This window comes from Chiloscyllium punctatum, chromosome 10, assembly GCF_047496795.1.
Source record: "Chiloscyllium punctatum isolate Juve2018m chromosome 10, sChiPun1.3, whole genome shotgun sequence".
Classification (NCBI taxonomy): Eukaryota; Metazoa; Chordata; class Chondrichthyes; order Orectolobiformes; family Hemiscylliidae; genus Chiloscyllium; species Chiloscyllium punctatum.
The window spans coordinates 8214377-8229058 of record NC_092748.1 but is presented as its reverse complement, the minus strand read 5'-3'; the positions used below and the strand labels follow the sequence as shown (position 1 = coordinate 8229058).

General features: G+C 46.5%; 1 protein-coding gene across 3 annotated transcripts in view; it reads left to right on the top strand.

Annotated features, from left to right (window-relative positions):
• LOC140481866 (uncharacterized) overlaps positions 1-14682 on the top strand; it is a 61355-nt gene that overhangs the window by 44244 nt on the left and 2429 nt on the right. For all 3 annotated transcript variants that reach the window (XM_072578447.1, XM_072578448.1, XM_072578446.1), the window contains 6 exons: positions 521-671; positions 1160-1463; positions 6488-6762; positions 7608-7807; positions 8742-8914; positions 9978-10197. In XM_072578447.1, the coding sequence (XP_072434548.1) occupies positions 521-671; positions 1160-1463; positions 6488-6762; positions 7608-7807; positions 8742-8914; positions 9978-10197 (1323 nt within the window). The remainder of the gene's footprint in view (positions 1-520; positions 672-1159; positions 1464-6487; positions 6763-7607; positions 7808-8741; positions 8915-9977; positions 10198-14682) is intronic.

Here is a 14682-nt window from a genome sequence, read left to right as displayed (position 1 = left end):
AGCGTTTGGCCCACATCTCTCGAAACCCTTCCTATTCATATACCCATCCAGATGCCTTTTAAATATTGTAATTTGAGGGGAATGATTTATCCAGGCTGTGGCAGTGAGCAGAGGGAAGCACAATTAATTGCATTGTTCTTTCAAAGAGCTGCAGTGACCCAAGGGGCTGAATGGCCTTCCCGCACGTACATCATTCTCGGAGTGCAGGTATCGCTGTATTCTCCCACTTTATAGTACGGAGTGCTGAGTGCTGGGGAAAGGGATCTTGCCTGAGGAGATTTCTCCCACCAAAACAGCCCCAATATCAGAGAATGCCCGCTTCCCGCCCTGTGCTTGGCCTGGTAAAGGTGGGGTAGACTGCTGTTCCACGGAGGAGATTTCCCCTCTTCATGTGGCCCAGCTCTGGTTCGGGTCTTAGCCTCCCATGAAAGGCATGGGATTGTCTATTGATTCCCTGTGCCCCCACAGCCCCTCCTCCCTGCTCCACGTATAACCATGGGGCATGCTCTGTTCTGTGCAGTGACGATGGACGTTCCCCTAGTCGCCATAGGAGGAGTCGGCTTCTGTTAAAGGATGACCATGTGGTTGCAGTGGATTCTGGGACAGATGCTGAAGACCAAGAGGCTGAATTATGGAACCAACAAGGCAAAGGAAACACTGGAATCAAGGCCGTGAGTTAGTCAGAGTGGAACTCCTCTCCATCTCAACCTGAAGGGTTTAGCTTTGATGTAAGGCCTGAATGGGTTCAGGGTGTAGATGGAACTGGGGGCCAGGGCTCTGGGGGACTGGGAACTGGATCATTCTGGAGTATCCCTATAATTAAAGCTCAATCTTTCAGCTGTTGTTACAAACAGCCAAGGAGAAGAATTATAAGGACATTAAAAGATGGTGTGAAACCATTGTCTGCAAATAATTTTGATAGAAGTTAGAGGAGGGTTTTTTAAGGTTGATAGTTTGGAGCTGATTCGATGAAACTTTCAGATACACAAACAGCAGTATGAGCTATGGTTTGAGTATAGGTAATTTCTGGGCTACAGCCATTCTGAGTGTGACTGTGATAAGTTCTGGGATTGGGAATGTTGACTGGCCTCAGTCCTGGGATTAGAAGTGTAGCCATTCAGCCTGAGGTGCAATTTGTAAACGTATGTTCTCTCCGCAGAAGAAAAAGAGCAAAAGAAATAGAGGGCAGAACAGTCCCAACCAGGATCCAAATGCTGAGGACAGTGATGCGATGCCCAGTGGCTCTGAAGAGCTGAGGAGCTCACGGGAATCAAATTATGGAGCAGCCCTGAACAAACCACCAGGCCCGAGGAGGTCACTGGGGCTGAACAAACTGTCAGAGGCACGGAAGCTGACGGATGGAGACCAGGAATCCGGGCCAAAAGGCCAGCCAGGCCCAAGGGGTTCACTGGGTCCGAACAATGAAAGCAACAGGAACAAGGGACGCGCTGAGTTTGTTGTAGGTGAGCTGAACTTTACACCGAACTGGGACAAGGGGAGGAAAGCGGGTTGGGGGTGGGGGGGTGGGGGGGGGGGTGGTGTGGTAGGGGCATGGTGGTTAATGTGCGGCAGTGCTGAGTCAGCTACCTCCCTGCTCACTCTCACTCCCCAAATGGGTATTTTGATGACAGGGGTGGAGTTGGGGGACTTTTCACTCTTGTCCATATTCTCTCTGTAAACTGCCCAAAGCCAAGTGTGAGGCCTATCAGGTGAAACCTGAACTGGTCTAAGGTGAGGTGGCGTTGGTTGGACAGCAGAGGACTGCTCCTGAAGTTCTCTTTTCCCTCCTGCGTTTATCCTCCAACCCTGCCCTGCTCCGTCAGTCCTGATTACCTTTTCCCATCCTCCCTGGAGCTCACCTCGTGAATTCCTGGGCTGACCTGAAATTCCAGTTCCATATTGTCCCCTTCTGCCTGCCATCCCAAGGATGGTCACAGCTCCTGGTGGCGCTGCTGGGACGTGAGCTGCCAGCCATAGACTCATAGAGTCACAGAGATGTACAGCATGGAAACAGACCCTTTGGCCCAACCTGTCCATGCCGACCAGATGTCCCAACCCAATCTAGTCCCACCTACCAGCACCCAGCCCATATCCCTCCAAACCCTTCGTATTCATATACCCATCCAAATGCCTCTTAAATGTTGCAATCCATACACGTACCACCCTCTGCGTGAAAAGTTGCCCCTTAGGTCTCTTTTATATCTTTCCCCTCTCATCCTAAACCTATGCCCTCTAGTTTTGGACTCCCTGACCCCAAGGAAAAGACTTTGTCTATTTACCCTCTCCATGCCCCTCATAATTTTGTAAACTTCTATAAGGTCACCCCTCAGCCTCCAACGCTCCAGGGAAAACAGCCCCAGCCTGTTCAGCCTCTCCCTGTAGCTCAAACCCTCCAACTCTGGCAACATCCTTGTAAATCTGTTCTGAACCCTTTCAAGTTTCACAACATCTTTCCAATAGGAAGGAGACCAGAAATGCACGCAATATTCCAACAGTGGCCTAACCAATGTCCTGTACAGCTGCAACATGACCTCCCAACTCCTGTACTCAATACTCTGACCAATAAAGGAAAGCATACCAAACGCCTTCTTCACTATCCTCTCTACCTGTGACTCCACTTTCTAGGAGCTATGAACCTGCTCTCCAAGGTCTCTTTGTTCAGCAACACTCCCTAGGACCTTACCATTAAGTATATAAGACCTACTAAGATTTGCTTTCCCAAAATGCAGCACCTCGCATTTATCTGAGCTAAACTCCATCTGCCACTTCTCAGCCCATTGGCCCATCTGGTCAAGATCCTGTTGTAATCTGAGGTAACCCTCTTCGCTGTCCACTACACCTCCAATTTTGGTGTCATCGGCAAACTTACTAACTGTACCTCTTATGCTCGCATCCAAATCATTTATGTAAATGACAAAAAGTAGAGGGCCCAACACCGATCCTTGTGGCACTCCACTGGTCACAGGCCTCCAGTCTGAAAAATAAACCTCCACCACCACCCTCTGTCTTCTACCTTTGAGCCAGTTCTGTATCCAAATGGCTAGTTCTCCCTGTATTCCATGAGATCTAACCTTGCTAATCAGTCTCCCATGGAGAACCTTGTCGACGCCTTACTGAAGTCCATATAGATCACTTCTACTGCTCTGCCCTCATCAATCTTCTTTGTTACTTCTTCAAAAAACTCAATCAAGTTTGTGAGACATGATTTCCCACGCACAAAGCCATGTTGACTATCCCTAATCAGTCCTTGCCTTTCCAAATACATGTACATCCTGTCCCTCAAGATTCCCTCCAACAACTTGCCCACCACCGACGTCAGGCTCACCGGTCTATAGTTCCCTGGCTTGTCTTTACCGCCCTTCTTAAACAGTGGCACCACGTTTGCCAACCTCCAGTCTTCCAGCACCTCACCTGTGACTATCAATGATACAAATATCTCAGCAAGAGGCCCAGCAATCACTTCTCTAGCTTCCCAGAGTTCTAGGGTACACCTGATCAGGTCCTGGGGATTTATCCACCTTTAACCGTTTCAAGACATCCAGCACTTCCTCCTCTGTAATCTGGACATTTTGCAAGTTGTCACCATCTATTTCCCTACAGTCTATATCTTCCATATCCTTTTCCACAGTAAATACTGATGCAAAATATTCATTTAATATCTCCCCCATTTTCTGTGGCTCCACACAAAGGCCGCCTTGCTGATATTTGAGGGGCCCTATTCTCTCCCTAGTTACCCTTTTGTCTTTAGTATATTTGTAAAAACCCTTTGGATTCTCCTTAATTCTATTTGCCAAATCTATCACATGTCACCGTTTTGCCCTCCTGATTTCCCTCTTAAGTACTCCTACTTCCTTTATACTCTAAGGATTCACTCGATCTATCCTGTCTGTACCTGACATATGCTTCCTTCTTTCTCTTAACCAAACCCTCAATTTCTTTAGTCATCCAGCATGCCCTATACCTACCAGCCTTCCCTTTCACCCTGACAGGAATATACTTTCTCTGGATTCTTGTTATCTCATTTCTGAAGGCTTCCCATTTTCCAGCCGTCCCTTTACCTGCGAACATCTGCCTCCAATCAGCTTTCGAAAGTTCTTGCCTAATACCATCAAAATTGGCCTTTCTCCAATTTAGAACTTCAACTTTTAGATCTGGTCTATCCTTTTCCATCACTATTTTAAAACGAATAGAATTATGGTCGCTGGCCCCAAAGTGCTCCCCCACTGACACCTCAGTCACCTGCCCTGCCTTATTTCCCAAGAGTAGGTCAAGTTTTGCACCTTCTCTAGTAGGTACATCCACATACTGAATCAGAAAATTGTCTTGTACACACTTAACAAATTCCTCTCCATCTAAACCTTTAACACTGTGGCAATTCTAGTCGATGGAAAGTTAAAACCCCTACCATAACCACCCTATTATTCTTACAGATAGCTGAGATCTCCTTACAAGTTTGTTTCTCGATTTCCCTCTGGCTATTAGGGTCTATAATACAATCCCAATAAGGTTATCATCCCTTTCTTATTTCTCAGTTCCACCCAAATAACTTCCCTGGATGTATTTCCGGGAATATCCTCCCTCAGCACAGCTGTAATGCTATCCCTTATCAAAAATGCCACTCCCCCTCCTCTCTTGCCTCCCTTTCTACCCTTCCTGTAGCATTTGTATCCTGGAACATTAAGCTGCCAGTCCTGCCCATCCCTGAGCCATGTTTCTGTAATTGCTATGATATCCCAGTCCCATGTTCCTCACCATACCCTGAGTTCATCTGCCTTCCCTGTTAGGCCCCTTGCATTGAAATGAATGCAGTTTAATTTATTAGTCCTACCTTGTCCCTGACTGTTTGACTCACTTCTGTTCTCAGCTGTACCCATCTCAGATCAATCTCTTTCCTCATTATCTCCCTGGGTCCCACCCCCCTCACCTTACTAGTTTAAATCTTCCCAAGCTGTTCCAGCAAATCTCCCTGCCAGTATATCAGTCTCCTTCCAATTTAGGTGCAATCCGTCCTTCTTGTACAGGTCACTTCTACCCCAAAAGAGATTCCAATGATCCAAAAATGTGAATCCATCTCCCATACACCAGCTCCTCAGCCATGCATTCATCTGCTCTATCCTCCTGTTCCTGCCCTCAATAGTTTGTAGCACTGGGAGTAATCCAGATATTACTACCCTTGAGGGCCTCCTTTTTAAATTTCTGCTTAACTCTCTGTAATCTCCCTTCAGAATCTCAACCTTTTCCCTTCCTATATCATTGGCTCCAATGTGGACAATGACCTCCTATTGGCCCCTCTCCCCCATGAGAACATTCTGCACCCTCTCTGAGACATCCTTGATCCTGGCACCAGGGAAACAACACACCATTCTGCTTTTTCTCTGCTGGCCACAGAAACGTCTGTCTGTACCTCGGACTACAGAATCCCCCAACACAATTGATCTCTTGGAAGCCAACATACCCCTCATGCATTAGAGCCAGTCTCAATACCAGAAACTTGGCTGTTCGTGCTATGTTCCCCTGAGAATCCATCACCCCCTACATTTTCCAAAACAGCATATCTGTTTAAAATGGGTATATCCACAACAGACTCCTGCCCTCGGTGCCTACCTCTCTCACCCTTCCTGGAGTTAACCCATCTATGTGACTGTATCTGAGACTTTCCCCCCTTCCTATAACTGCCATCCATCACATACTGTTGCTGTTGCAAATTCCTCATCGCTTCTATCTGTCTCTCGAACCGATCCACTCGATCTGATAAGATTCGCATCCAACAGCATTTATGGCAGATATAATCTGCAGTAACCCTTAAATTCTCTTTAAGCTCCCACATCTGACAAGAAGTACATATCACTGTAAAGGCCATTTTTTGCTCCTTCACAATCTACAGCCCCAGAAAATAACACTGTCTTATTCCTCTACAAACACTGCCCAATGTTAAATTAATAGCTAAGGCTTATATTTTAAGTTTAATCAAGAGACTTATCTCCAAAAACATATAATCAAGAAAGAACCCACTATACTCACTACTGCAGCCTTTCTCTTGGATAGACTTAAAACAACAATTAATTATCTGATTCTGTGCTGTGAACTTCGCCCAACAGTTCCTCCAAGATTAGTTGTGAATTTCACTGTTTGTTAGTTTTCCCAGATGCACTCTGATGTCCAGCGATACACAAATTCAAACAGCAAAGGCAGTACCTGTGCAGGTTCTCTCTCTCTTTAGATAGATGCAGCACCAACGTTTACACCCCATTCCCAAATCCCTCGTCTCAAAGCTCAGCATCTTGTTCCCAGGTCACAATGGTGTGATCCGGTTCATACCGTGAATCCTGTTGATGTCCCTGTGGTCAAACTGGTGCTACTGACCCCCCCCGTCAGGGCTAAACCCCTTCTCGATTGCCGATCACCATCTTATCCAGATGCAAGCGAATGAGAAGGCCATCCCAAAGTTGACAAGTAAACGAAATCCTCCCTCCATTTGCTTGTATAGGGAGGCCCAGGGAGATGAGAGCACGGCAACCCCAGCAACGACACCCGTCCCAAACGAAGCAGAAGGAATCTTCCAAACCGGTGACAAGGAAAACGGTGAGAGGCGATGGTGGGGAGGAGGATGCAGAGCAGAGCTCTGAGGAAGGTGGACCCCTGCACTCAACCAGGACGAGGAACACTCCAACATCAGGGTCAACACTCACTGCCTTTACTGCTGGCCAGGATCCCAACTCCCAATACAACAACACCACAATGAGAGATCCAGAGAAGGATCAGGTGATGTACAGAGAGCCTTTCAGAGTAAGTGACACTGGAAATAGGTCAGACAGCTGGTCAAAGGAAAAGACATATCCAGGGAAGGAGTTGGCCACTGGCATTTACCAAACCCCACCCCTCCCCCCACCTTTAACATCATCTGGCTCCACTCCTGCCTCAGCCCATCGACTGCAGAAACCCTCACCTATACCTTTAATTAACTCTAGATGCGACTGTCTGAGTACTTTTCTGGTAGGCCTCCAACATTCTAGTCTCCATAAACTTGAGGCCCTTCTTAACTTGCAACAGGTCCTGGTCCCCTACCTTCCCTGTGCTCACCGGCCTCTGGTCAACAATACTTCCATTGAAAAGTTCTCATCCTTGTTATCAAATTCCTCCATGTCCTCTGCAAAATCTGTAGTCATCCAATTCTGGCCTCTTGCAGCATCCCTGATTCTAATCCCTCTTAGGTTGGCAGCAAAGTCTTCAGCTGCCTGGGCTCCTAAGTTTTGCAATATCCTTCCGACATCTCCCTTGTTCTCCCTTTCCTCCATCTTTGCCAATCTGGTAACTCATGTGGCTCAATGTCAACTTTTGTTTCATTACAATTCTGTGACAGTGCTTTATAAATCAAGTTGTTGCTGTTGAGGTGAACTGTCAGCACTCGTCACAGTAAAGTGGGAGAAGTGTCCTTGTGCCATCACACAAATCAGCCTGCTTACCCAGATGCCCCAGGGATCAATCTCAGGTTCCATAACAGGCCAAAAGCCAACTCTCCCTCACAACTGAGGTAAAATCCAGCAGGGGCCTTTTTACAGAGAAAGCCTCTGCTCCGGCATGCTCTAACTGTCTTTGTATCTGATTAGGAGAATCCGGGCTACCCACAGGGGACTACACATTTACCAGGCTCAAGGTCCCTCAGGAGGTCAGGGAGCAGCAGCCTGATGGAGGGTGGAGATTGGCCCCAGAGCCAAGAGGAGCACAGTGAGCAGAGACAGCGAGAGGTGGAGCGGCGAATTCAGCAGGAACTGGACAATGATCAGAGACAGAAAGAACAGGAGATCAGGTAGCAGGAGCTGGCGACCGGGGGCAGGGGGGGGGGGAAGCAAGGGTTTAAAAATCCATCTCCTATGGGTTTTGTGCAGCAGTATTCTCAGTCAAGGACACCTGCCCAGGGTGTTCAGGGCATAGCAGGTGCCTGGGGTTAGAGAGAATCTCACCCAACCCCAAAATCGTCAGCCCACTCCATTCTCAGAGTTCAGAGCTCAGTACTAGTTTGTTGGCCCTTTTCCACAATCCTGGCAATACCTGGAACTCTGCAGAGACTATCTGGAGTACTGGCTGTAAGTCTGGGTTCTTTATAACTCTCTGTATAATTGGCACCTTGCACTGTTATTGCTGCAAGAGTGTTTACCCTCATACAAGGACACATGCAAGAATGCACAATTTCAAAGGCAGCAATAATTTATATTATGGGAATAAAGGGTGCAGATTGGTTAGCAAGTCAGCTCTGATTTAGATTTCTTACAGTGTGGAAACAGGCCCTTCGGCCCAACAAGTCCACACCGACCCTCTGAAGAGCATCCCACCCAGACCCATACCCCTACATTTACCACTTCACCTAAACACTATGGGCAATTTAGCGTGGCCAATTCCCCTGACCTGCACATCTTTGGACTGTGGGAGGAAACCAGAGCACCCGGAGGAAACCCATACAGACCTGGGGAGAATGCGCAAACTCCACACAGTCAGTCGCCTGAGGTGGGAACTGAACCTGGGTCTCTTGTGCTGTGAGGCAGACGTGCAAACCACTGTGCCACCATGCCACCCTAATTAGCCTTGATTAGTCAAGGTATTGCCATGGAGAATGCACTACATTCCTTGAGGATTGTAAGGAGAAAATGGATACAGGCCCAGGAACATGCAAGACCGCTAACCACCACCTCTGACATCCAGCCTGCAGTGTTACCCCGGTGACGGACTTTGCTTGTGATTTACAGGAACCAAAGGCAACAACGCGAGCGCGCGATATTGCAGCAGCGGGAGGCTGAGCAGAACCGGCAACAACAGGAGCAGCAATCACAACGACGGGAACAAAGGCAGCAGGAGGAATATCGTAGGAAAGTGCAGGAAATGCAACAGAGGAAAGAGAGGAACTTGGCAGAGAGAGCAGGTGGGTGGATGGGGGTGACCGACATGCAGATTTGTTTTTTTATAAAAATGCGCTCATGGGATGTTCACATCTCTGACTTGGCCAGCATTTATTGTCTATCTCTAGCTGCCCTGGACAAGGTACTGCTGAGCTGTCTGTTTGAACCGCTGCAGTCCACTTGTTGTAAGTAGGAAACATACACAGTACTGTTAGGGAATTCTAGGATTTCTTCACTCAGACGGTTTTGAATCTTTGGAATTCTCTACCCCAGAGGGCTGTGGAAACTCAAACAATCATTGAGCAGGTTCAAGACAGAAATTGCCAGGTTTCTGAAGACCAATGACTGCAGGGATATAAAGATAGTGCAGCAAAGTAGGATTTGAGTAGATGTGATCTACCGTATATACTCGAGTAATCATCACATTTTTTTGACAACTTTTTAAGGTTAAATTTATGAGGTTGACTATTACATGGATACTATTTTTGAGGGGCTGAAACTCAGGCCTGTCAAAATTCATATCATATCATTAGCTGATGTCCAACTGATCTCTAAACAAATACAGAAAAAAACCAGTGAATTGTGGTAATTCTGAAGACCCAGATTGGTGCAGGACAATCAGCACACTGACTCATAAATGTTGGTCTGTTATCTGTGAAGAACTAAGGGTGACTTTTATGAGATATATGGAAAATTCCAGATTTTGTGGGCAAAAGAATAGGGGGTTGACTTTTACACGAGATCGACTATTACGGTAGACGGTAACTGAATGGCAAAGCAGGACTGATGGGCTGAATGGTCTACTCTTATTTCAATGTGCCATGGGCTGTACAGTGCCAGACGGGAGGGAATCATTCCCTTAAGATAGGCAGGAGTCATGGTGTGTGGGATGAGGCTGTGCCGTGATTTACAAAGCCAATGCTGACTTGTCCCATGGGGTGGTTCAGGAGGACACTTGGTGCTTTTCAGAAATTTCGTGTGAGTGATGAAGAGATGTGGGAATAAATTCAGAGATAAAGACATGAGAGTGAGGCCAGTGCATGCACAGTAAGTGAAGTGTCTGTGTTTCTCACCTTGCTGCACCAGAGGAGGAGAAGAGACTTCAGAGAGAGCGGCAGAAAGAGCAGGAAGAAGAGGAAGAGCTTCTGAAGACAATGAATGAACCACAGAGAATGGAATACCTGAGGCTAAAGCAGATTAAAGAGGAGAGAGAGAAGGAGGAGATGGAGGAACGGCGCAGGAAGGATGGGGAAAGAAGCAGCATTCTGATGCAGGAGGCGATGCAGGAAGCAATCTTTCTGCTGCAGTGAGTATCACAGCAACTGATACATAGAGCACTGGAAACCCAGACACATACACACAGTATGGATTTATAATCCAGACACAGGCAGGATGCTGGAAACCCAGAAACACACACACACACACACACACACACACCGCACTCATAACCCAGACACAGACAGACACACACACATGCACCACGCTCATAACCCAGACACAGGCAGGGTGCTGGATACCCAGACACAGACAGACAGACAGACACACACACACACACACACATACCGCGCTCATAACCCAGACACAGGCAGGGTGCTGGATACCCAGAAACACACACACACACGCACCGTGCTCATAACCCAGACACAGGCAGGGTGCTGGATACCCAGACACAGACAGACACACACACACACACACACACACCGCGCTCATAACCCAGACACAGGCAGGGTGCTGGATACCCAGACACACACACACACACACACACACACACACACACACACACACACACACACACACACACACACACACACACACACACACACCGCTCATAACCCAGACACAGACAGACACACACACACACACCACGCTCATAACCCAGACACAGGCAGGGTGCTGGATACCCATACTGATGCCGCAGAATTTTAATCCCACTTTCCATGGTCCTTTGGGTTTAATTAGGATATCAACAATCCAAGACAGTTGTTACACCAATGTTCTTTATTAAAGCATAGTGTGCTACAAATAAAATGCGACTACATTCTTACACGTGTTTACAGGTGAACCCCTTTAAACTGACTTGTCCGAAAAACAGACCAGAATAGGTGATCAGCCTACTCTGCCTCAAATTCTTGTCCTTGATCAATCAACTTTCCTCTGAGCGAGCTAAATATTTTACTGTGAGGCGAGCTACTGAATACTCTTTCCATATAAAGCAGCTCTACATTTTACACTCTTGACACTATGAAGTCTCCACAAAATGAACAGTTTGACCACTAACCAACAACACAAACATGTCATGATTTCCATGTCAGCTTAATCAATTAACTCATTAAAACTTCTCTTTGCAAAGAAGTTCATCTCTTGCCTTTAATGAACTTTAACATAAAACTTTAGCATGAGTTCACTGTTCACCACTTTAATGTTATCCAATCAACTGAATGATTTTACACTGCACAATTCTTTGGCAATCACAAATTCAGCTGATAAACAGTCCACATTATCACATCTGATTTACTGTACCTGTTTTAAACTAAACTTCATTCTTTTCTAGAGTAACAGTGACAGTTCACTCCATTATTGCTCGAGTTATAAGACTTGATGTGAACAAACACATTTATTCAGACCCAACTACAAACACTTTAAAAACCCATGAGCTTTCGAATCATTAAGTTATCAGACTTCACATGTTTTCTCCTTCTCATTTTGTTCTAATTTCATTCCATTTCAGCTAACACAGCAAAGTTTAGGTCAATATCTCCACATTCCACCCTTTAAAATCTCTGAGACACTTCAAAGATGGAACGAAACAGAAGCATACTCATTCCCTCTTGATGATCCTTGGCTCAGAAGCTCAAATTTCATCTGTTGTTGTTTGTGCCTTAAGGCGTCTCACAAGCATAAGCTACAGCTACACAAGTCTCTCCCATAACACCACTGAAGGCGCCAGCATAGTCCAATTAACAGACGCCTTAAAACCATCCAAAGCTTTCTGTGTTGGAGATGGGGTGGGCAGACAATTCCTATGTTTCCCACCTTACAATCATCAAGTTGGACCCTGAAATTACTTTCCCTGACTGTACAACATAAGAATGCATGTTGTTCTACACCATATGGTGTCCTTCGTTATACGATTCCAAGATTGTCTTAGTTTCCCTGTTTTGAATTTCTCTTTCCTGTTATGTTGGAATTGCTAACTTGTTCCCACATTTTGATGTCCTTGGGCCGTTGGACGGCATAGATCATGGGACTAGTGTTGTCCATAATAGTGGACAGGCCCCTATTCAAGACTCAAACACTCCTCTCCTTGTATAGTTCTATTCTGTCACCTGACCCCCTAATATCCCACTTCTGTGTTTTGTTTGGCATCAGATCCAATTTAATTTGCTGGTGCCTCTTCCCAAAGTTACAGGATGCTTGTTTGTACAGTTTGCCGCAACTGTTCCCATAATGAATTTGTTTATTCAGCTCTTGAGTCTGCTGGACCAATAAGGGAAGGGAATGCTACAATTGTAGCAAAGGGGACACTTTAAGCAGGAATGCCGGACTCCAAATAAATGGAGAAAAGAAAAAATGCATATTTGACTTCAGAAAGTTAGGGGAATGATGCTGAGAGGCAGCTGAAGTCAGAACATGGGAAAGGTCCATACCCACAGTTGGGGAGAGAACCTCTCCCTCCAATCTGCCCTGATTGTCTTCTCAAGTGGGCAAGACCCTGTGCCCTTGTGTGTAGGGGAAGACAATGGGGAATGTATTCAGTTGATCCAGAGGGTGATCCATTCATCAAAGCCACTGGGATCTCCCCTCTTCAGGGGACAACCATACCAACTGGTATGGTTGGCATGAGGAGGTGTGTAGCCTGCCTGTTACTGCCTCTTAGGAAGAGAACACTTCATTGCCATTTCTGAGCTTGTTCCTTTTACAGGACCATTTTAATGTTACTGTTGATGCGCTCCTCTGTTCTGGAGCACTTCCTGTGCCAATTGTATTACCTCCTGTCGGAAATCCTCTTCCTTTTCCTCAACTTGTGACTGGTGGCTCATCAGTACCTTCACTAAGAGTTCCTGCAAATCATATGGTTTCATTGTTGTCCCACCTAGCCTCTCCCCACTGCACCATGAATTATCACAATCCCTGGTCTTCCACCACTCCTCCCAGAGACCGTCATTGACCATATCCTCTACCACACTGAGCAGTGAGCCAATCTGCTTCTGTCGCTCCCTTAATCAGCTCTCCATATTTCATTAATATTCAATTCCATTGAGTCTCTAGGTTTCCTCACCCTTAACAGGAGAAGAGGAATAGAAGAAGAATCCTCAGTTTGGAAACAGGCCCTTCAGCCTAACAAGTTCAGACCGAACCTCTGAAGGGTAACCCACCCAGACCCATTCCCCTACATTTACCCCAGACTAATACACCTATCCTATGCATCCCTGAACACTATGGGCAATTTAGCATGGCCAATTCACCTAACCTGCACCAGGAGGAAACCCACGCAGACATGGGGAGAATGTGCAAACTCCACACAGACAGTCACCCGAGGCAAGGATCGAACCTGGGTCCCCTGGTGCTGTGAGGCAACACCGCAAACCACTGAGTCACCATGACACCCCGAAGTGTAATTTAGGAAATTTTTCAACCATGATCCCTAATTGATCAGGGATATATGGTACTGTGTATTCATGTTCTTTTCTCCCCATTCTGCCCAGCTGATATCGGTCCCTATGATGGGTATTAAGACTCAAGGGTTTTGATCCCACTCCCATTTCCAAGTCAGCCATGAAACCCTCCAGTTGGTATGGTTGTCCCCTGAAGAGGGGAGATCCCAGTGGCTTTGATGAATGGATCACCCTCTGGGCCAACTGAATACATTCTCCATTGTCTTCCCCTATACACAAGGGCACAGGGTCTTGCCCACTTGAGAAGACAATCAGGGCAGATTGGAGGGAGAGGTTCCCTCCCAACTGTGGGTATGGACCTTTCCCATGTTCTGACTTCAGCTGCCTCTAGGCATCATTCCCCTAACTTTCTGAAGTCAAATATGCATTTTTCCTTTTCTCCGTTTATTCGGAGTCCGGCATTCCTGCTTAAAGTGTCCCCTTTGCTACAATTGTAGCATTCCCTTCCTGCTCAGAGTCCCATTAACCCCTTGATTCTTCTCCTCCTGATTCCATGCCTTGAGGGGACTGCTTTTCACTTCACAAACCTTTCCCCTTCGGCTTCTATTCTGGCCCCACTTTCTTATTCCGTTCACAGAACGCAGCTGGGGATTCATTCGGCCCTTCCTGGAGATTATCTAAGGGTTGCTCCATGTCCCTGAGTGCTACCCATGGCAACCAGTACATCATTTTGAAACACAACCCATCCCCCTGTTCCTCATATAAATGTAATGGAGAAGGTGGCATCAGGCCACTGGATAACGTCAATAATAACTTTCCATTATTTCCCACTCCCATCCCCTCCATCCAAATTCTGGAGATTAGTCATCTGATCCAACTCCTGGAAATATCTGAATGGGTCCTTCTCAAAGTTTAATTTAGGAAACTTTTCAACCCATATCCATAACTGATCAGGGATATGTGGTACTGTGTATTCATGTTCCTTCTCCCCATTCTGCCCAGCTGATATTGGCCCCTATGATACAGAGCCATCGATGGCTATTTACAGGAGGTGTCTTGAACATCTTCTGACTAAAGATCACTAATGTGCACCTCACCGCTGCACTGCACACACCATCCCTCTTGTTCATCTCAGAACCTCCTGTAGCCTGTCCATCTTATCCCAACATAAGCCA